General features: G+C 33.6%; 1 protein-coding gene and 1 non-coding gene across 2 annotated transcripts; both read right to left on the bottom strand.

The window, feature by feature from the left end:
• Positions 1-6,321: 6,321 nt before the first annotated feature.
• On the bottom strand, positions 6,322-23,758 carry LOC114320811 (uncharacterized). Its single transcript, XR_014336519.1, has 2 exons — positions 23,516-23,758; positions 6,322-6,615 (listed from the first exon to the last, which is right to left on the bottom strand). It is a non-coding gene; the product is annotated as an uncharacterized LOC114320811 (transcript).
• Positions 13,410-14,740, bottom strand: LOC114296379 (F-box/kelch-repeat protein At3g06240-like). Its single transcript, XM_082869594.1, has 3 exons — positions 14,161-14,740; positions 13,887-14,069; positions 13,410-13,789 (listed from the first exon to the last, which is right to left on the bottom strand). The coding sequence occupies exons 1-3, from the start codon at positions 14,738-14,740 to the stop codon at positions 13,410-13,412; spliced, it is 1,143 nt and encodes a 380-aa protein (XP_082725720.1).
• Positions 23,759-25,045: the final 1,287 nt, after the last annotated feature.

Here is a 25,045-nt window from a genome sequence, read left to right as displayed (position 1 = left end):
TTGCTATTGTTGTCGTAAAGTCTCCGTCATTTCCATGATCATTCTTTCCATTCTGTCCAACTGTGCAGAAGTAGAATCTTCCGGGTCTTCCGTTCTTGTTCTCACCATATTCTACATGACAATCAATTACAATATACACAAGAGGTATACAATAGACATGGATCGTAATCATTGGAGTTAGCAAATATTACATATACAATTAATGTTGCCATCAATTTTTTCATATGCATTCAGAATATTATGCATGATGCCTACGTCTTTTGCAGACATCCTAAGGCTCAATGGATTCGTGTGTGAGATACCAACTCGTGCTCTGATAGCACTTGTCATACTCCGAACCTGCCCCTAAAAGTTTGGGCATGACCACTTCGGAATGGACATCAAATACGATATGTACAACATATGGGGCCTGAACGGAACCAATTAACAACATAAAACAACATCCATTGAGCTAACACCTATATGCCAGGATTTCAATGTGTCATTAAACAATTCAACATATGATAAACAGATATACAAGAAGCAGATATTTGCATACACACAAATACATATATAGATATATATATATATACAGATCCATCCTCGCACGTGGGCATATAGCAAAAATATTGGTAAAGAAGGTTATACACAATTAATCACATTAGACAAAAGACTAAGGACGAAGCCATGGGTCATTAAGGGAACCCCACAAGATGCATAAGCTTTTTCACGCTGCTTGACCAAACGGAAACGACCAAAGCTGAACTAAGACTGACCTCCAGGTTGATTACCTACAGAGACAGACATACAACGGAGTTAGCAAGGCTCAGTGAATAGTAGTACCTAAAGAATTCAATGAATAAGCTTGAATCATAATGTATATAAGTGCAGAGGCCATATGATTAATCTTATCTTGTAAACATTTTCAGAGCGGCCTTGGGCCCAATCTTTATATGGAGCGGCTTCAAGCCCAGTATCATACAAAACGGCCTCAGGCCCAACAGATTTTTTACAGATTGGCCTCGGGCCCATATATCAACAGCTGTCTGAACATTAACGGGTAAGTGATACATTGTCATGTACGCCACTTCCCTCGGCCACGGGCTATAACATATATTTAATTCAGATCATAACACGGTCGGTGAGTTAGTGGCATGTCCTCACCTCCCTCTTCTTCAAAGTTGTCCACACTCGGTGGCTTATAACTGAACGGCCTTGGGCCCATCTTTAACAAAGCAGAACAATCTTAGAGTCATACAGATGTACATAGATTAACCAATCGTTCGTATAGATTAACATAGTTAACTTGCGAATAACAGAGCGTTAATAATAATTATTATCAATAAGCAAAACGTACTACTACAGTATTATTACTCACAGTGTTGGGGCAGAGCGACAGTTCCTTCCGATATGTGTCCTACATACACATGCAGTTCAGAAATTAGTCCATTTTCCTTTTTAAACAATATCTGATTCGTTTCGCTTTGAATGGATTTGCAGCATTTTAAAAACATCAAATACAGATTTTCATTATACCAGAGGGTTAAGCAAGGAAAATGGAGCAGACGAAGTTTTTGCACATAGGCCACACGTGCGAAGGCCCTTTGCCGTACGTGAGGGAAGATGGCCGCACGTGTGCCCTGCACGTGCTTTTAGTTCAGTAGCTCAGCCTCTAGTCCCCTGTTTTCCGCACATGCGGCTGTGAACACCGCACGTGTGGCAGTGCTTCCCCGCATGCGTGGCATGAGCCTCACACGTGTGGTCACTGCCTCTGTTTTGTGCAGTCCATAATACAACGCATCCTACCAAGGCCAACACAATACAAGGTCTAAAATGGAGGAATTTGGGACATTATGAGAGCATAACATTACTTTAACATGAATCAAAACTCAATTAACTCTTATCTCCCTCAAATTCATAAACACAACTCAATTCTCTTTAACATACAACATTATATATGTAAAACTATGTGGGTTCAACATGAAAAATCAAGCAATAGGATAAGGTCCTCCATATAACACCAAATTAGTTCCAAAACAACCAAGTGATAAAACATGTTCCAAGTTAACCAATTGTGATGCACTTGATCTCAATTACAAACCCTAGGTTACACAATATCAAGGAATTCCTACTCCAAATCAAGAAAAGGGGTTGAACTAGGTGGGTTAAACTCACCTTGAGCTTCAATCTCTAGATACCCTCTCAATTTCTCAATCCTCTTCCTTGTTGATCTTCCCTCTTTGTTCCTTCTCTCTTCACTCTTCTTTCTCTTTTCTCAGGAGATATTTTTAGTAAAGCTAGCCCTAACTCAATTATTTAAGGATAGAAATAAATATATAAGTTGAATAAAATAAAACTTAATCAGTTTAATCATCTCGAATCAGATTTTTACAGAAAATCACATTAGGATCTAAAAATCATACCGATCTCAAATATAAAGTCAATTTCAGATTATCAAGCTTCTAAGATTTCCAATTTCTAATCCGAACATCACAATTGTAACAAATATTTTTTTTTTCATATTGACAGATATCAATCCATAACCATGGAATTCACACAATTAAACTTACTTTTCACATGGAATTGCACATCAGACATGTAACTATACATAGTAAGGGACTGAAAGCATACCCGAAAACATACACGAGGCAAGTATGTACCACAAAGGGCGCTAGCCCCACACCCGCCACAACCCCATCTATCACACAACCTACACCAAACAATACCCCTGACAACATCACCCATCAACACACTACATTCGATGATACGTACTACTAACATACAAATTACGAAACACGCGCTAATCCCAAATGACGCACACTCCTATCCTACATCCCACACCCGGTAACTGTATACATCCTACACAACACTCACCTACCAACAGATTACAACCAAACCAACATCAACACCAACTACACCAAACCCCACATCCACAGCCCCATCAGTCATAATCTAAGCAAACTGAAAACACTGGTACATTACCAACACACACACCAAACCATATTCAAATAATACGCTGCAAAACATATAATAATAAAGACATGGATACTTACGCTCGCACCCCATCGTCCTCCTGGAAGTGGTGGTTTGTACTTTCACACAGCAACACTAGCAGAACTGTTTCATTGGGGTAGGAAAGTAAATGTCGTGCCATCCCAAATGTGTCACACACGCTTCAGAAAACAGGACCACCACCCAACAGACACTGATTTGGTGGGATTTTACGGGATTTCCTTTTTCTCAAACTGCGATATGCCTCCGCTAACGCCGCAATCCACCAAACTTAAAACCCTCAAAATTTGGAAACAGATTACTAACAAATTTGAAGATCTGGTTTCCTTATGTGGTCACCACACAACTCATCACACCGGCAATTTCTATTCAAATCGGAGGCGACGTAGTTCCACAGAAACCCTAAAACTTGCACGTTTCAAATCACAATGAAATTAGATGTTCAAGTTTGTCTGTCGCTAGTCGGACTGAATGTTTACCAACATGAACTCTGATAGGGGGATGTGTGGTTTGAAGCTACACCCTAGCCCGGAATGTGCACACCGTTGGATCATCGACAGGGGTACAATGTCCCCTCAACTCCTTGTGGCCGTCACTCATGAACTACGATGGTGTGGTTAGCCAGGCTGGATTTTTTAAGTCCCACTATGGGCTTGACCCGAAGTGGATTTGGATTGGAACGTTATTTACGTGGATATGGCATAGCCACAGTTTGTGAGTTGAGTGACGTGTGCAGACCCAAATAACGTATCAGCCCATAAAAGACTATAGTGCATTTTTGCCCAATGTGGCATGCCACAACATACACAATCTTACTAATTCATCATTAAACAACATACCTTATGGGCAGAACCATAATTCACCACAGATTGGGACTTATAAGAGTATTATTATATATTTGGGACTAGAAGGTTCACAAGTCACCTAAATGGGATTTATAGGTCAATTTCCATTTTAAATTTTCCTTTTCATCGAATTTATTATAAAATATATTTCTAAATTTTAATCAAATTTCAATTTGTTAAAAAAAAATGTCTCCATTAATTTGATAAATAAATTAGAGATAGGTTTTTAGTACTTTTTTTTATTAAATTTAAACTTAATAAAAAAATAAAAAATTTTAGATGCACTCATTAGCAATTGATGAGGAGTATTAATTGATCTATTATTTTTTCACGAATAAAGGGGCAATTTGGAAAGATTGGCTTTTTAGTTTTTTTTTTTTTTTTAAGCTTTTTTTTTTTTTGAGTCACATTACTTCTTTATTTTTTCACACAAAACAAAAAAAATACAAAAAAAAATATATAAAAATTAAGAAGTCAACTTTTTACCATCTTTTCAAAACACAACAAAATTTTATAAAATGAACAATTTAACTTAAGAATTTCTCTCACTAACAATAACCCAATACCATTGCCTAATTGAAACACTCAAAACATACAATATTTAGTTGTGATTGTTTCAAGTGTAGATTGTTCAATAATTGAATCTAGATTACACCTTACTTTTCGAAATAAAATTCTTCACAATTTTTCATAATTCTTAAATTGGAGACCAGCATAATTTTTCTAATACATTTTAACAAATTCAACTTTTATTCAAATACTTTTTAGTTCCTCATATTTTTTCAATAATTTTGGTAACAAGTGTTCCGACTGCAAAAGAAAATGACAAAAATATATATAAATGTTGAAACAATTAACCCAATTGGTATAACCGGTGAAGAAAAAAAAGAATTGATTATGATTTCTCATCTTAATGAGAAAAGAAAATAAAAAATTGGGTAAATTACAAATACACCCGCCCGAGGTTTGATTAAAATACGAATCCCCCCTGTGATTCTGAAAATTACATTCCACCCCTAAAGTTTTTAATTTCATAACACATCGCCCCTTTTATTAATAAATCATTAATTCAATTAATAGTTTTTAATGATGTTAGAAATATGTTTCAATTGATAATTTAGGTAATTCTATTATTGTATATGAGAGCAATTATAAATTTCATTTTTTTAGTTAATTCTGTTAAATAAAAAATTCTAACACGGAGGTATTTGTAATTTTCCAAACCACATGAGACAATCTGTAATGTAAACAAACCTCAGGGGGTGTAATTGTAATTTATCCTAAAAAATTATATTTTCTCACTATCATATTTTGATGGATAGAAAAATACAAGTGACAGAAGAATATAACCAATTAGTTTTTTTTAAAAAAAAAAAGAAAACCAAAATCCATCACTTTTAGCAAGAAATCAAATATACAAACTAAGAGTCCTCTTTCTCATACTTTCTTATCAAATTTATAAAATAAACATAAGAAAGAAATCTCTTTCTTTTCGTTTCTAATAATTTCTTACCAAATCACCCATCCAAACAGACTGTAGGCCATGAAAGGAAAGCAATTGTTGACCAAAGATAGGAAGTTGCAAACTGAATAAGAATGGTTAGATGAAAAAAAAAAGTAATGCGATTTCTACTAGTTCTTATTCACAATGATCCATCATCATAAGCACAAATTCACCATAAGAAAACAGTTACACCATTTGATCAATCAATCCCAAAGTTCAACCAACAAAATACACTGACAATCAATTTATTCAAGTTCTATGACTGAGTGTACAAAACTCTACTATCATTTGAATCCTCAACTTCAAGAGATATATCTCATGGGGAAACATGAATAAACGTGGAATGCAATTACTGTTTGATGTATTAAAATAAAAAATGGTAGGGCAAAACATCATGCAGGCATGGATTATACAAAAATGAACAAAGAAAAAGTGCAGGAAATCTAACTCAAAAATTCTCTCTATTTGTTTCGGCAAAAAATATTTTCTGCATTGCCTGGTATATTGGAAAACAAACTCATTTAGACATAACCTGTTTTCTACTTTTGAAAGATGCAAAACATTTCTCAGATTGAAGTCTTACTAAAGGCACTATACTACCACCATCCTACCATCATCACCACTACCACCACTATTGTTGCCACACCATCACCACTATCACCATAAACACCATTGCCCATCACCGCTGCTGCCACCACGACCACCAACACCAACACTACCACAACCGGTAGCACATTAATTTCAAAGCCACAACCAAACATAGGAAAATGTTTCTGAAAAAATATATATTTTTTTTTTCAATAGGAAATGTTTTCGCTGAAACAAACAAAGCATTAGGAATTGAAAGTCTGAAACAGTCTAAAAGCAGGCAGCCAGATCATTGTGAGTCCAGTTCCTATAACTGATCTCTGCTTTAATTTATAGCATTCAACATGAAATATAACAAAAAATATATGAATGAGAACCAAAGTCAAAGGAAAATAGCATAAAGTTTTCATCCACACAAATAATTTCTAAATTTGGGTGATCAAAGATCCAAAACATTTAACAGATCCACACAAAGAAAAGCAACATTAGGTTCAAAACTCCAAACAAAGATAATAAATTAGGTTTATGCCAAATTCATTTGCAAACCACAAACTTTTTGTTTATTTTAATGTCTTTCGTTCTCTCTCTCTCTTCTCCACAAGCCATCATTGAACAACTAAACAGTTGATTCCTAAAACTGAAGTTGTTCTGTTCCAAGCACCACTGCCTCATGCTGCAGAATGTGCCCTAGAAAGATAACACAATTGGAACACAAAGACATCCATCAGTACATCTAATAATAGTTTTTGAAATTAAATATTTTCACACATCCAATCAATAAAACAAATTAAAATGTGACACATTAATATGCTTGGAAGAAAAATGAGAGTGAACAACATATACGATACTCTGCATATATTCTCATTAGGGGTCTAGATTATATGTGACCTGCAAAACCAACTGAAGAAATTCTCAAGAAGAAACATCGTGAAAAAGAACAATCAGTATCAACACTTAGTCAATTCCACTAGACCAAAAAGAATGGGACAAGGAAAAGAAAAGCTAAAAAATTTGAATATAAATGTCAATTGAAATGCCCAAACATCATCGCTAGTTGAAAGGAAAAGCTACCAAGAGCACTAACAATATATAACAACCAAATGCTAACCAAACCAAACCAAGCCTTAAGTCCCACCAAATGCTACTCATCCAAAAATGAATTTAAAAAAAAAAAAAAAGAAGTAACAATAATATGCTCCTCTTCTGTTGATAGCAAATGAAAAGCAAAAAAGAGGCCAAAAAAGTGCATCACCCTTTCCAACCTGGCTCACTCGAATAAATGCAATAAACAATTCTCACTTAACTACCTACCTCTGCCACTTTGCTTTGCTTAAAAATTTGTGGGTTAGTTGCACTTCACCTCCTTAACTATCACTGAATATCATCTTACCTCCCTTAACTTTAAAACCGTACATTTAGCCTAAGAGGCGACAGTAAAGAAATTTTGATAATTAAGGGGTCCAAATGTACAGTTATAAAGTTGAGAGGGGTAAAGTGTAACTAACCCAAAATTTGTACATAATAAAAAAACTATTGACCTGCTCCATATTGGCAGAAAACAGCATATGGGTGTAGCTCAGCTCTTTCACGCCCCCTTTCGGAAGCTCGAAAAGAAAATCCCTACAGTTCGGACTCCCGTGGTTCTGAATCTAACCTCACAAGTGCAATGTGAAATTGATAAACACCAAAGAGGCCAAATCCGATAAATCGTTTTGGAAAATTGATTTTTGAATCAAAAGTGCCAAAAATGGACTGTTTTGCCAGATACAGAGTCGCCACCTAAATATTTTATTTTGGAAAACTTTAGGAAACCCATAACTCGTGCCAAAGGCCGCGTGTCCGTCATCACCAAAGTTGCCTCGGCTCGGGAACTTAGGTACGAAAGGGGAAGGTCATGGATTTGGCACCTCCGCTCGCCCGATCAAAGATCAGCCTCTACTAATCAAGATATGATTTTTTTTATAAACATTATGTGTTCTTATTACAGTTATTAAACGAGCTTTACTATGTGATGCACACAAGCAAGTATAGACTAGCTTGCTCAATTTAGAACAATTCAACTCATGTTTGTTTGCGAAAACGGTTTGAATTTGCCACCTCAAGTGGGCTTAAAGATTGTGGATTTGCCACTAGACATAGCGGGCTTAAAACATGATTTGCCACTCAACAAAGTGAGCTTAAAATGCACATTTGTTAAATCATTCCAATTCAAACAACAAGCTTTCATCCACAGGCATTCATGCAGTTAAACAAGTAAGCACATAGCCTCAGGGCAAGCATGCTAATCATGGCAACATTCACATTCATGCGAGTATGCTAAAGCATAAAAACTCGCCTAGTACTCCAAGCTAAGAAGATATGAGTTAGAAAAATATGCATGATTCCTAACTATACAAGATGCGTAATGCAACACATGCAATAATGAAATTAATAGGCTCGGTTACTAATATGGCATATGAAACAATTTGAACAACATGCGATTAAACACGTATTCAAAGAAGTATTGAAATGACAATGCAGTTTTAATGATGCGCCGAGCCTCGGTGCATGCAAGACAAGATGAATGGATGCAAGCATGCGATATGCTAATGAAAACATGTCCCTAATCTAACCATCAAAAGTGATTAAATAAAAGGGAGAAAGACGTGGAGTTGGAAAACATACACACACGCACGTACACTTATTTCAACATTATGCCCTTGTGAAGGAGGGTCCAAATGAATAAGCTAACCAACTAGCTACGCTAATTAAGCTAACTAATTATTACAAACCAAATTAATTAACTATTCTAGTTAACTACTTACAAAACGAAATTGAACAACTAGTTAAACTAACTAATTATTTACCACTCTTAATTAGCTACAACTAATTAATTACAACACATATTTGATCTATTTCTAATTAAACTAATTAGCTAATTATGGGAAGCAAGGGATTCATGCATGCTCGATTTTTTACCCGAAAAGCCATTGCCTTGCTGCTGAAAGCCTCTGTTTGCACATATGAACACCAACAAAGCTGTCCACTTCCAGAACACCTCTGTTCCACCTTACCAATACACTGTGCAAATTTCATTGATGGCCGACAGGGGGCCGGTCGGCTACCATTGGTGGTAGCTATCGGCCACTGCTCTCCTGGACTTTCTTGCTGCAACAGAGAGCAAAATAGTGTACTCTCAAGGGTTGTTTGCACACTTTGCCACTCATTTTCATGGAGAAATCAAAGGAGAGATAAAATTTGATTCATAAACCATCAATCAAGCAATTTCATTGCATGATGGCTTGTGAAACCAATTGTGCAAGTTTAATAAGTGCAAAATGAGACCAAAATGACCATCACCATATCATGCATGATCAAGGGCAATTGAGACCTAAGAAAATGACACATTTTATCACTTTTGAGTATGAAGCGTCCCATTTTCCTTGTGCTCAAATTAACGTCCGATTTGAACATATGTAATGCAACATAAAGGAATGCTTATCTTGTCACTTTTACTTGCCAATTTTGTTTACACATTTTAGTTACCAAATCATTCATTAATCAATTTGTCCATTGGTGAGTGTCTTCTAAGATGAAAGAAGTGTCAACCAAGGGATAGTTTAAGGCATGAGAGAAGCTTCATGCCATTGGTAACGAACCCTCAAAGGAGGATTAAACCATTAAGCATGAGTCTCAATCTCAAGCTTAAACAACCCTAAGGTTGAAACAACCCTCAAAGAAAATGAAAAAGTGAAGAAATGAGGGAGATTCCAGAGATTGTAAGTGCTGAAATTAGGTGAGAAAAAGCACTAAAACATCCAATCAACTCAAACAAGTGGTGTCTAAAGGCCTAAAACACCAAGGTTGTGAGGACTATTACACTACAACTATGCAAAACAAGAATCAAATGAACTACCCAGCCCAAAATAGAGCTAAAGCAAGCTATTTCAGAGGCTAAAACATGCTAGACTTGAGCTAAGTTAAGCTAGAAAAATATGGTAACATATAAAGCTAACAAAGCATGCAAGCAAGACACAAAAAGGGGAGGCTAACCCCTCCAAATTTGGACTTCAAAACATGATTTTAGACACTGAAAATACTCCAAAATTCAGTACTTAAAAGCTCAAAAATAGATAGTGTAAAGGTGGGAAACACAAGGGCAAAAAAATCTGCTTCCAAGCCCAACTTTAAAGGGGTATAACTCCTTCATCCGGACTCCTTTGCATGTCATTCTTGGGCCTAAATTGAAGCCCCAGAAGTCTACTTTCTAATGGAGTGGCCTTACATCAAAATTCTAAGTGTGCTAAGAGATATGCCTATTTTAGTGAAAGTTGCTCAGTTTTGGCTTAACCAGATTGATGCCTAACTTCAACCAGCCATATCTCCCTCATCCAGACTCGGCTTTAAGAGATTCTTGAGTGTAAAATGAAGCCCTGGAAGTCCACTTTCCAATGGTGGTGTCCTCACAACTTAAGTCTAAGTGTAGAGAAGGATAGGCATGATTTAGTGGGGCAGCCCAGTTTCTCTCTTAACAGTTCATGCCCAACTTCTCTCCCAACTAATTTTCTTCCCTCTCCTCCAATTTTCTTCAACTCCAAATCTCTAAATAAGATTTTTCAAAGGATTTTTTTTAAAGAGTTCACCTCTCTTCCATTTATTTCCACTTTGTCCTTGCTCGGTTTACCAAAAAGTGCAATTTTAACAAAATGCGAGTCTCGAAACATCGTAGAAATATTTTGCGAAAAATATGTTGAAAAAGAGGGTTTTAAGGTCTAAAAAAGTTTTGGACAAAATAGTTTTGGTCCAAAATAGGGTGTAAGGTTAGGATTTAGAGCTCTTCTTGCTAAAGAAATCGAACATTTGCACAGCACAATTTTCATCATCGAGTGATCAATCAGTGGCACCCAAGTCCTAAGGGCGGTTAAAAATGGGGTGTCTATAATGGGCAACAAACCATAGATGAATTAAAGAGAGAAGACATCTTCAAGGACTCTTAAAGATGGGGAATTTTTTTATTATTATTTTTTTTTTGCTGCTGAGGCAAAGTCTTCAAAAATTCAACTTCCATAAAATCAAAAACACTAGTTAAAAAAAAACAATACTCAATTAGTACACATTAATGTGTGTTTGGGAGGGAAAATATTGGGTACACAACCACAATACACAAACTACAAAGTATAAGTACAAACTGCAAAGTATTCAAGAAAGCAACAATACCACAACCACAATACACAAAATTATGTCGAACACTTAGATAAGACAGATTTGACACATAATTGGTAATAAGAAATTTACACAATCAAATGAGATTTGAAAACTGATGCATGCCAATTATCGCATAATATGCTGCCCCAAACTCAATAATCTTCTAAGTGACTTCTTACATCTCAAGTTATAAAATCACAAGACAATAATAGAAACCAGAATCCCTGTGCTGGCTGGCCCTCTATATGTGTGGCTATAACAACAACAGCTATGAGGAACCATTATTTGATTTTGAATGAATTCTAGGTCACAAGACAAGAACAAGAATATAAGCAGTCAAATTCAAATTCTTACTGGGTACATACTGTCGGTTGAGATGGTTATGCAGATATATACACAACTTCAAAGCAATTGAAAGTAATATTACTCTACATAAAAGTAACAAGAAGCTTGAGGTGGGCTTAATCCTGACAATGTCTTTGTTCTAAAGTCCAAGCCTTGCCACAAATATAATATGTTATTTGAAAAGCATAGACATATTCGTGAACTTAAAAGTCCAAACTACAGACATATAGAATTTGTTCCGGATTTTCTAAACTACAGATTCATTGGGGATCTACATGCTAGGCCACCAGTTAAGTTCCTAGAAGAAATTGCATTGTTCCTTCCTATCCTTTTCCTATATATCCTTTCAACTTAAAACATATTTCAAATTGTTCACTAGTATCATTTAATTCTTTGAAAAATGGATTTAGAGGACTTGGTGAGATTTCATCATAAGATGGTTTTTTCGGTGAAAAAGGAAAATGAGAAATTAGGACTTCATTAGTATTGTAGAATTTTGAAAATACATAATTCGAAGCCAAGCCTATAGGATAAAGCACACAAGTTTGGCATCATGAACATTTCATTACAAAATCACTTTTTTTTTATTGGTAACTTGAGCTGGCTCATAACATTTGTCTCTTTATTGGATGAATGTAGCCTAAGCTGCTGGGGAAATGTTGCACATCAAGGGAGAAAGTTATGTTTCATTATACAAACATTGCATAAGTCTATGAAAGCAATTCTAGATAGCCACTAATCTAATAGATTCATCATTACCCTTCATACTTCTCATACTTGTGCCAAGTACCATTCAATTTTCCTTGTTTCATCTTGACAAAATGTGAAATTTAGTCTATCAACGTTGTTTCCCACCTAGGAAACATATTGAAGATGATATAGCACGTGATTGGGCTGACATCCAAGCCTATGACCTAGTTGGTAATTGGCAGACATCCCAACAAAGAACTTTCAAAATCCATAAAGAAATAAAGCAAAAGGAATGAAAACAATTTGAAATAACTAATCACAAATAAGCAATTTACACCGTTCAAAAACAAGGGCATACAAGCATAGGCAAGATAGACTGTGAAAAAATCCATTTACATTTCACAAGATATGGAACAATTACTGATACCAAACTCATAACCCTTTCTTTCTTCCGCAACTCTATCAAATCTCAAGTTCTCTCTCAATATCCTATATTAGTCACTCAGCTAGTTGCTTACCATTATCATGAAACTTCAAACCAAACCCAAGAACAAACAGGAAGTAGTAAAGGCACATGCTAGGCCAAATACTCTACAATAGCTGTACTCGATTGACTATCCTAACTCAAAGCATGCACTTTATAGTTCAAAGAAAAAGTTTTCTAGATAAACGCAATCATAGAAACCAAAGCCCTAGTTCTTTATTCTAAGTTATGAAAGGTGCACTTAAAGGAACCATAAATTAATCTCTTGTTATGTGAGCCTTCCAATCCGTGTTTACTAGTTTCCCTTCCCACTTATTTGGTTTTTATTATGTTTCACTTAAATGCCTAGAAGATAAAGGGAAAAGAATGCATATGGAATTTTACAGCAAATTGATAGTGTTCTTTCTAGTTTTTTCATATTTCTTTTTTTTTTTTATGGCTTTCGTGTTATAACACATTATTCAAAACATATATGAATGAAATTTAATACTATTGATTACATTTTTTTTGGCAAGTTTAATACTATTGATTACTTTCTATAGCTATGTTATGATCACTCTTTTATTGTTTGAAATTTGACAAAGTATTCTATAGAAAGACAAACTTTGGAAAGCATAAAGAACGAAGGTTAGTGCTCTTCGAATTATAGTTCCAACTTCAATGAATAGGAAGGGCACAATAAACATGGAAATAATTAAAGATATTCTATATAAAAGAAAGATACTTTGAAATAGCAAAAGATATAACTAGAATTTGTATTACCTCTTCTTCTCATTCCTTAATTATTAAGGTCAATTGGCACCTTCATAAAATCATCAGGTGATACTAAGCTCTCTTGATAGATCTCCACTTTGTGAAAATCAAGAACACCGTAAATGGAACGATACTTGACTGTATGTTTTATGAGATCGTAAAGGACCAATGTTCCACCAAAATTCACCAAAATTTCACCATCCTTGAAATACCACAAAATAGGCCTTTGTTGCGGCACGCATGTCATACTGACCAATTTAGTCCATGACTCTTTCTTGCCATGTTCATTCATTACCCACACATCAGAAAAAGTAAAAGTATCCTCACAAATAACACAATGATTTCCTTTCAAAGCCCAAACTAATAACCTAGAAACTCTTCCCGTAATTAGGTTATGGAATTTCTCTGTATGTCTCCTATGCTAAATCAAGAGCTGTGATAACCGAAGAGTGATCACTAGGGTTGATTCCAACCCAATTGAGTGATCCATTCACAAGCTTACCTGAATCCATAGAATGAAAACCAATTATATTGCTATGGAAATCCTGAATCTTTCTCTGTGAATCAGTCCTTAAGGAATAAATCTTAACTTCAAGTGAATCATTAAAATTACTGATCCTAACCAACTTGTAATCATCATTGGAGGAGTCATATTGAAACCCATAAGAAATGAAAACAATAAATCCTTTCCCAAAAGATGGCAAAATTTTGCGTTTTCCAGTTGTTGGATTCCATATATAAATGATATCATAATTTTCGACAAAGTAAACACATACCAACCCATTGAATATAGGGAGAGTCCTCAATTCTTCTCCATGAACTAGTTCTTAGTCTATACACACTGACTATATTATCATCAAAATCACAACCATAGTCATAATGAGCAATACTCACAACTTTGTAGTCATCACTGGATGAGTCATAACCAAGCCAATAACTATCTAAACACAAACATTTATTAACAGAGTTGATTGAAAAAGGTGAAATTGGCAATTTTTTAGATTGTCTAGTAGATGGGTTAACCAAAAAGAAAGAGAAATAGTCATTGAGCATTAATAATAACCCATTGCAGGAACCCCAAATCTCCTTACAAAGATTTGGGTTTTGCTTGGAAGGGAATTTAAGGTGGAAAGCCTCGAAATTGTCTTGAAATTGGAAAGTTTTGAAATTGACGGTGTGGAAATTGGAAGAACTCAAAAGAAGGATGAGTCGATCGTGATGGTGATTGTTCTTTGTGTTGCGATTGAGTTGGGTTTTGATGAAAAAAGGGCCGGAGATGAGAGAGAGCCATGGCTTCGAAACGCACTTGAATCGACAGAGTATGTTGACGATGATCTTGTTCGGAAGGTTCGCCATTGATTTGCTTTGCATGTCCTTTTTTTTTTTTAAAACTTTTATTGCTTTGTATGGTTTTATATGCATTTAAAATTAGGGCCAATCACATCCAGCAACAATTACGAAATTATTACTTAAAAAACCCTTCTAAACTTTTTTTTTAAATAAATAAATTTGCACCCCTCAATTATAACATTATTTTATTTTACTATGGCTATGTTTTACTCGTAATAAAATTCGTTTCTCAATCTTGTTCAAGCGTAAATTCTGAACAATTATCCAAGTGATTGTGGAAAGAGCATTAGATACAAAGTGAGAAAGATTTTAAGTTCAAATCTATAAAAAGAGTCGGACTTATAACTTAACTACTATCTTATGTAAATATATAGATATATATATATATATATATCTTATTAAGTGTTTGGTTTTATAAGAAATTCTGAATAAGAAAATAAAAATATATTAAATAATATAAAACTATCTTTACACTTCAATGACTAACATTCCTCTCAAATGTGAAATTCTCATGAAAAATTAAGAGAATCAAATTCTTTTTTCTTCTTCTTCTTCTTCTTCTTCTTCTTCTTCTCCTTTTTTTTTTTTTTTTTTTTTTTTTTGCATGGACAAAATCCTATTTAGTTAGAAAATGTAATTCTTGCTAAAATAATAATAATAATAATAATAATAATAATAATAATAATAATAATAATAATAATAATAATAATAATAATAATAAGGAATCACTTTTCTATTCTAATTTGTTCCAAATGGTAAAATTATGAAAATTGATAATTAACTTCTCAGTCCCCTTTAAGATTATTATTATTCAAACACAACCTACGAATAAGTTTTCACAAACTGATTTGATCTAGTTCTAAAGTAAATTACACCCTACTCATGTTTTTTTTTTTTTTTTTCATGACAAACAGAAAAAACTTCATTCCATATCATAAAAGCATATTATTATATGGTAAAAGATAGCATAGAAAAAAAAGAGGCACCCTTGAATTGCTTTGCCTTTTATAGGCAAAGCATGACCTGCAAATCAACAAAACTAAACAAAAAATAAATAATATAAAAATAAAATATAAACTTATATATATATATATATATATATATATGTATATATTACAGTTGGAGGCAACGTGGGTGGAGTAAGTGCACAGTGAAATACTGTCAACCTTTTTAATATAATAATATTTAAAATATATTATTTACATTAATTTTTGTAGAAACACTCAAAATATATAAAAACACACAAAAATATGTAAAATTATAAAATAGTAACAATAAATGGACGAATAAGATGTATTTTAGGGGCTAAAAATGTAACATTTAGGCTCCAATCACACCCCTGAACTTACATTTTGCTAGTCATTGAGCAAAACAAATTAAAAAGAAAAGAAAAGAAAAGAAAAGAAAAGAAAATCTATCTATGCTGTTTTTGTAGGGAACACAATTGCATTTAGTATATGCAACTAGCCTTTGAACCCTTAGGTTACCCCTATTGGATGAGTTGTAGTCTCATGAGGGTTTGCAGTGAATGTACCCACAAAATTCAATTTTTTTTTTCTTTTTTTTTATTATTTACATTTTCTCCTATTTTTTATTTTGAATATTTTTGTTTTCAAATATATTTTTATATATTTAAATGTGAGCTCAGAGAATATCTTCAATCTAAATGCTAGAAGTCTAGAAGATTGTAAATTCCCTACATTAGAAAAATAATTAGTTATAGTCCAAAGCACTAGGAATAATTAGGAATACGACATTTATTTCTAAACTCGGTATGCATGATTTTTTTAATTCACACAGATACGTCCTCAATTTCAAAATGAAACACAACCCCAAAATTTCCATCTGAAGCATGCTTTGACTCAATTCTTTCTAGTTTACTCTCAACAAATGAAATACTCTGAAATAGCTCAGCCCACTAGAGTATATATGTGAGAAAAGAAAGTTATATTTAGCAAAACGAAAATTTCTCACATTTAACAACGAAAAATGTTGTATAGAAAAGTAAGTGTAGTCTCATGATACCGAAAATAATGAAATTATGCCACTTTGTCATCTGAAAAATTATGCCAATCCCAAGATCAATTAGGGCTTTATTTTTTGTTGTAATGTTAGGTTAAAGGGAATTATTTACAAAATTGGGTGAAAGATAGAAAAAAAAGGTGTCTAAGAAATGAATTAAGCTAAGTCAGCATATATGAAACGCTATTTTACTAACCCACCCTTTTAGCTCATTTTTTTTTTTTTTTTTTGCATGTGATTCACAACCATAACGATTCTAGTTTAGATGGGACTCGTTTATCCGGGCCCGCTTATTGTTTTGGATCTGGGTTTCCTTATCCTTAATAGCTATCCATGTTCTTGTTTATCTTATTCCTTGTTTAGTTAGGTTGTGTAAGCCTTGTGGTTGCCTCTGGAATAGGTTAGGAGTTCACTTTTCCAACGAGTCCTTGACTAGAATTTGCTTGTTCGATCAAGCGGTCTTTTACAATATGCAAAACTATTGAGAGATTGATATTTGCGCTCGGGCGATACTTCTTGCACTCGAGCAAACTTTTACAGGTCTGAACTACTAGAGAGGTGCATTGTGTACTCGACCAACCATTCCTGCACTCGAGTAGTGTCTTCGTTGTGTCTGGTTGCTCGAGTGACCATTCCTGCGCTCGATTGGTTTACGCGTATATCAGTCCGAGAAAGCGACTTTTTGGATCACTTTTTCACTGGAGTACAAATTGAAAGTCATGAAAATGAAACTCTTTACAAAGATATTTAGAGGAAGCATATTGTATACCACTCAAATTACCTTAAAATAATTTCCTCCATCACCAACACATTAATCATTTGATATTTCACCATAGATCTCCAAAAATGACGAATCAAAATTCTAAGACATAAGGTATGTACGGTTTGACAAAATCTACAACTCTTCTATTTGATGAAATTACTAACACTCACTCTAAACACACTCAATCTAAACTTGAAGTATATATCACAAATAGAGAGAGAGAGAGAGAGAGAGAGAGAGATGAAGGCTTGAGATGAAAAGAAAGTTTCCAATTTGCAAGTTATATAATGGGAGTAGAAGTAACCTCTAAGTAAACTTGGAGTGAAAGGAAAAACAAAAGAAATAAAGAAATGATAGAAAAAGGAAAAAAAAATATGGATGGGATGGCTGGACATGGTAAATCAATTAAAGTACATAGGTATGAAAAAAGGGGATGGAGTGGATGGCCATGCTTTTTGTGTGTGTGTGTGTTTTGCTTAGTAAGGAAGAAAGATAATAAATAGGGTAGACAAATTTATTTTCAAATAAAGATATATGAAATATTAATAATGATGAGATGGAGATAAAAGAGATAAAATAAATATAAGAAGACAAGTTAGGTTCTCATTTAACAATCTCATCACCAAACTATTATAATAAATCACCAACACCTCTGTAACACTTTGTATTCCTTGGATTAGTGGGATTTATCTTAACACTCTTGTTATTGTACTTGGAGCCTCTTTGATTCATTTTATAATATTGATTGAGGTGGTATCATAATGGTAAAGTAGGATTGAACCAAAAATATTGATTTGGATAATTGTCCTATGAGTAGTTTTCACTTTATTACCTTTTTCTCTTTCCACACTTTCAATCTGGAAGTGAGGCCAGCACCATTGAAAAACTTGTTTCCGGGGCTTCGATTTAGACACAAGAACGACCCAAAACAGAGCCCAGACGAGGGAGTTATGCCCGTTTGAAATTTGAGTACCTGTGTTGGAAGCAAGTTTGTTTGAGCAAACTTTTGACCGCTTGAGTGGTCTGCGCGAGTTACAGAGATTCTGGGAGCTTTCTTTCACCGCTAGAGCCAAGTTTTGACTGCTCGAGCGGTTTGTTCAAAATCAGCACTTTAAAATCTCTCTTTTTGGTCAAATCTTGTCACTTTCTCTCTCTCTCTCTCTCTCTCCCTCTTTTCCTTCCTTCTGCATACCCAAAAACCTAGCCTTCCAACCTTGATTTCTTCTACTTTTATCAAAGATTCATCCTAGATTTTGCAAGATAAGAAACGAGGAAGTGAAGAGCAATATATCCACCAATTGAATCACTTTACATTTAATGTTTTCTTTGGATATTCATCTTCTTATCTCCATTCTTGAGGTAGGGGTACTTTTAAAATTGATATATTTATGATTTGATATATATATATATATATGTGGTATTTTCGTAGTTATAGTAATGTACGAGATGATTTTGTGATATAAAGTTGGTTTGATGAATAAAAAGGGGTTGTACTCCATGTTTTGGAAAAGTTTATGCATAACCTTCCTGATTATTGTTAGGAAGGGTGAACATTGACTCTTTATGTGTATAGGAAGGGAAAGCCCCAATTTTTCAGAAAAAACCCTAGTTTTCAAATTTGATTTAATAATTGGTTTGGCCAAATTAATTCTTAAATCATGAAATTGGCCGAATGATTATGGAAATGGTGTTGAGACATGAGATTATTGAATTTTCTTGGATATATGTATTAAAATAGCTAGTGAAAAATGGTGGGGGTTAGAGAAACCCTTTATTGTTGATACTATTAAATGTTGTTGTGAATTGAACAACCTTAGGAAAAAATAATGGCAAAATGTAAGGAATGATTTTTATTCAATAACGCCTAAAAATATTCACAACTTTGCCTAAAAAATACAAAGCACAAACAAGGCAGCAGGGGGACAAAAATAGAAGAGCTAAGATACTACGAAAAATAAGAAAGAGAGAAAGCCAAATACACTCACTGAAGACCATCAGTCACTCCAATACAGGCTCATATAGTTGAAGGACCTAAGAAAGAGAGACCCTCCATGTGTTCACCTTAGAGTAACATGTTAAAGTATCATGCAAGTCCTTGTGTCTCTGTAATAAATAAAAAAAAAAAAAAAAGCCTTTTTAAAAATAAAAAATACCTTTGGGAAACTTTCCTAAAATATTGATGTAACGTATCTTTTCCATATTGTTATCGTTTTCAAAAACCTTTAAAGCATCATATCCCGACCAACTGAACCATATATGATATTTTATATATATAAATATATACAATGGTGTTGGAAAGAAAATTATGAGATGTCAAGAAAAACCAACAAAGAGAATAAGATAACCTCAATTACCTTCAAAATCTAACCAACTAAATCATGTGGATCACAGATTCATTTACAGTTGGTCAAAATCAAAGAACAAAACATTTAGCCGACTCCACTTAATTTGTACACAAGACTTAGTTTGGTTTTGCCATGAAATGTGTAAATTCTATCTTATTTCATATATATGGTTGTCTCTCTCTGTTTGAGAATCGAAGACAATTACACCTACCTAGCAAATCTAACCCAATCACTTGAACCCATTTAAGCCAAAATTCTATATTCAAAACATACAAGCAAAGTCCATAAAACATAGTAAATTGAACTCATATTGTTCTATATACCATCAAGGAAAAAGAAACAACTATGCAGCAAAATAGACAGACAGAAGTGCAATGGAATGACAACAAACGGTTTAGTTCAATCATCCATATAATCAAACTAAACATCACCATTGCCAAAAAATACTGGAAAGGCCTTAAACCTTTGTCTGTGATCATCGAAGACAAACTCCATACTAATATCAAGGAAATTTGTTTTCTCCAAACAACATGACAAATTAAACTCACACCATTCTAATAAGATTAAGGAAAAAGAGAAACTGATGCAATAACATAGATATATAGAATTAAAATGGAATGGGGAAAAAAAATAAATTAACTCAATCCATTTTACCTATCTAGTACCAACCTTGATCTCTCATGATCATTGCTGAAATTGGGTAAAACAAGGCTCTCAATGTAAGTTCCTGCTTCAAAAAGGTATGGACTGCCTTGAAGCACAAGTTCCTTAGATTTTTTCTTTTGGGGATTGAAGAGGACCAACGTTTTTTGACTAACCTCCAACAAAACTTCACCAGTCGTTGATAAACATAATGGTTTCCAGAAATGAAAATTATTATAATTGATTGTAAAATTGATACAAGAATCCCTGACGCCATACTCCTTCATCACCCAAACATCATTATAAACACCATACCGAGGAACAAGCACACAAAGGCACCCTCCAAGAACACCGAGCTCTTCAACTAGGATAAAGCTATCAATAGAATCTGGAGATGGCATATCCCAAAAATTTTCATCTGCTAAATCAAATGAAACAATAACAGTAGATTTATTCGAACCCACACCATTACGAGCTAACTAGAAAAGAGCCCCTCTAACAAGAATCCCTCGTGAAGGTCCGCGAAGTGTATGGTCATAAGGAGAATCCTCAATCCTTCTCCACAAATTCGTCCTTAGGGTATACACACTGACTATGTTATTGGCACAATTAGCATCTTTGTCAGGATAAGAAATTCTCACAACTTTGTAGTCATCATTGGATGAGTCATAACCAAGCCCATAACTATTCAAATGAAATTTAGACATAGAAAAAGATGATTTGGGAAATTTTCTAGATTGTCTAGTAGATAGGTTCACCAAAATGCAAGAGAAACAAATATCAAGAATCAACAACAAGTTATCATGCGAACCCCAAATATTAACGCAACGATTAGGGTTTTGCTCAGGCAGGAATTTCAGGTGGACTGCCACCAAATCGTCATGGAATTGGAATGATTTAAGATCCACAATATAGAAATCGAAAAAATCCGAAAAGAATGACTTGTTCGGGTTCGCTGGTGTTGAGGTCGAGGTGGGTTTTGATGAAATGATGGTCGGAGATAAGAGAGAGAGATGGTTTTGAAATGCACCTGAATCGGCAGAGAGATTTAGCAAGGAGCCTCAAGAGTACCTCGACGATGATCTCATTGGGAAAGTTCAGCATCGTAGTCTCAAGAGTATGTTGACAGTGGTGATAGATTTTAAAGTAATGTATAAATAAATTTTCAAGTTATCAAAAGCTTACATGTATTCATTGGAAAGCCAAAAAACAATTGATACATTTTTTAAGGTTGTGTTTGGAGTATGGATTTGAAAAAAATAAAATAAATAAATAAATAAAGGGAGAAAGGGTGGTTGACATGTGAATGAAATATAGCCACATTTCACCTATCTTTTTTCGTTCCCTTTCCAAATCCATGATTTAAACACAACCTAAGGGAATGAGTGTTGATTTCAACATCTAATATGCCCGAAGTTGAATTTTAATATTGAGACTTCCATTCTTGATCAACATGCTTCCAAAATTTTGTGTCACAAGTTGAATGTGAAGATGTGCCCTAAAATGTGATCCACGAATACACCCTAACTACAAAATCCTACAGGAGCCCTTTTAAATGCAATTTTTTTTTTTATATTTATAATACGACTTCGGCTTTGAGGTTTTATTTTCAAAACAATATTTCAAATAATTTATTGTAAAATCTTTCAAAACAACATGAGTTTGGTAAATAAATATAACTTATTTGAAATTGAATGAAAAGTATGATCAAATTGGAAATATGAATTAAAATCACATTTTTTGGTAAAAATAATCTAAATATGGCATGTGCTACTTTATTTGCAAATATGAGATTTGATTTGACAATCCAATGAAAAATAGCAAACTTATTACTAACTTCCAGTTGTCATAAAAATGTAATGGATCCGGATGTGAAATACTAAATGGATTCATGCATCCACCAATATCACTATTTTAAGGGAAAATTACACTCACCACCCCTAAGGTTTGGAAAAAAAACTTTACCCTTGTATAAATTTATATTTCCTAAACCTCAAGGGAGGTTGGTGCACTTTACCCTTCTTTTAATTAAAAAAAACTCATTTATTTTGTAAGATTCAATACGATAACTTTGCTGTGTTTTTTTTTTTTTTTTTTTGATTGGCACTGAAGGGTTCGGATTAAAGCCCGACTAATCTCCAGAGGTGTACAGGCCCTCAGGAAGGTGTTTCTGCAAGTGCACCATGGTTAATTCAAGGATTTTTTCCCAGTGCGATAGCCCCAAGGAATTGCTAGCACCCAAGAAATTTCGATCCTTTAACCTTGGAGGGAGCACACCCCCAAAACCTAAAGCCTTGCCACCAGGCCAACCCCTTGAGATTATAACTTTGCTATGTTTTTAAAAGGGTAGCAAATTTGATTTGCCATTTATTGTGATAAACCACATCGTTTCAAGAAAATTTTCTAGAAAAAATATTGATGTGGTGTCTTTGCCACAATGTTTTTTTCAGAGGCCTTTAAAGCATCATATCCTGAACAAACCGAACCACATAGGATATGTATATATATTATTTGGGGTTGAAAAGAAAGACCAACAAAATGAAAATAATATCTTCAAACATCTTCAAAATCAAACCAACTATGACATCGGGTTTTAGAGACCCAAGTTCTACCAAATATACTACATCATGTGGTTGAAATATTCATTAACAATTGGACAAAAAATGAGAAATAAAATCACCATCTAAAAAAAGGATTGATATAGCTGACTCCACTTTATTAGGATAAACACAACACTTGGTTTGGTTTGGCCCTAAATTGTGTCAATTCTACCTTATTTGGTTGAGAATTGAAGACAGTCACACCTACCTTGCAAATTTAACCCTAGCCACTTGAACCCATTTAACCCAAAATGCTATCTTCAAAATATATAAACAAAATCCATAAAAACATGAAGAAGAAAAAATTAAACTCATACTGTTCTACTTAACATCAAGCAAAAATAGACAATCATGCACCAACATAGATACAAACAAAAAGATGGTTTAATTCAACCATTCAACAATTTACCTATCTAGTAGTAATCTTTGATATGGTGCTTGGTCTTGCCTATTTCAGGTGGATTGCCGTGAAATCTTCCTGGAATTGGAACAAATTGAGATATACGAAGTAGAAATCGTAAGATTTCGAAACAGATGAGAGAGAGAGAGAGAGAGAGAGAGAGAGAGAAGTCAGACGATCATCCCTTCGGGACAGTTCGGCATTGCAGTCTCGCGAGCTTCAGAGTTCGCCGCCATTAAAAGGATGATGATCACCTTCATTATTTTTTATTTTATTTATTCTTTAGTAAGTTTTATCTAATTTAATTTTAAATTTAAATATAAAAAATAATTAATTTGATATGAATAATTCTAATTTTTTCACTAATTTTTCATTAAAATATTTTTAAAAATTCTCATTTAATTTTAAATTCTCCTTTTCATCAAATTTATTAAAAATATATACTTCTAAATTTTCATCAAATTTTAATTTGATTAAAAAAATGCCTCCATTGATTTGATAAATAAATTAGAGATAGTTTTTCAGTACTTCTTTATTAAATTTAAATTTAATAAAAAAAATTAAAAATTTTAGATGCTCTCGTTAGCAATTGATAAGGAGTATTAGTTGATCTATTATTTTTTCACCAATAAAGGGGCAATTTGGAAAGATTGGCTTTTTAATTTTTTTTTTTTTTTTGAGTCACATTACTTCTTTATTTTTTTGCACAAAAAAAAAAAACAAAACAAAAAATTAAAAGTCCACTTTGTACCATCTTTTCTAAACACCACAAAATTTTATAAAATGAACAATTTAACTTAAGAATTTTCTCTCATTAACAATAACCCAATACTACTGCCTAATTGAAACACTCAAAACGTACAATATTTAGTTGGAATTGTTTCAAGTGTAGGTTGTTCAATAATTGAATCTAGATTACACCTTACTTTTTTCGAAATAAAATTCTTCATAATGTTTTATTATTCTTAAATTGTAGACCAGCCTAATTTTTCTAATATATTTTAACAAATTCAAATTTTATTCAATTACTTTTTAGTTCCTCATATTTTTTCAATAATTTTGGTAACAACTGTTTCGACTGCAAAAGGAAATGACAAAAATATATATATAAGCTGAAACACTTAACCCAATTGGTATAATCGGTAAAGAAAAACAAGAATTGATTATGATTTCTCATCTTAATGAGAAAAGAAAATAAAATATTGGGTAAATTACAAATACACCCCCTGAGATTTGATTGAAATACGAATCGCCTCATGTGATTCTGAAAATTATATTCCACCCCCGTAAGTTTCTAATTGTATAACAAATCGCCTATTTTGTTAATAAATCATTAAGTCAATTAACAGTTTTTAATGATGTTAGAAATATTTTTTAATTAATAATTTAGGTAATTTTATTATTGTATAGGAGAGAAATTATAAATTTCATTTTTTTAGTTAATTCTGTTAAATAAAAAATTCTAGCACGGAGGTATTTGCAATTTTCCAAACCATATGAGACAATCTGTAATTTAAACAAACCTCAGGGGGTGTAACT

This window comes from Camellia sinensis, chromosome 1 (genome assembly GCF_055761805.1).
Source record: "Camellia sinensis isolate YWXY chromosome 1, ASM5576180v1, whole genome shotgun sequence".
NCBI classification, from domain to species: domain Eukaryota; kingdom Viridiplantae; phylum Streptophyta; class Magnoliopsida; order Ericales; family Theaceae; genus Camellia; species Camellia sinensis.
This window is presented reverse-complemented; position numbering and strand designations above follow the sequence as displayed.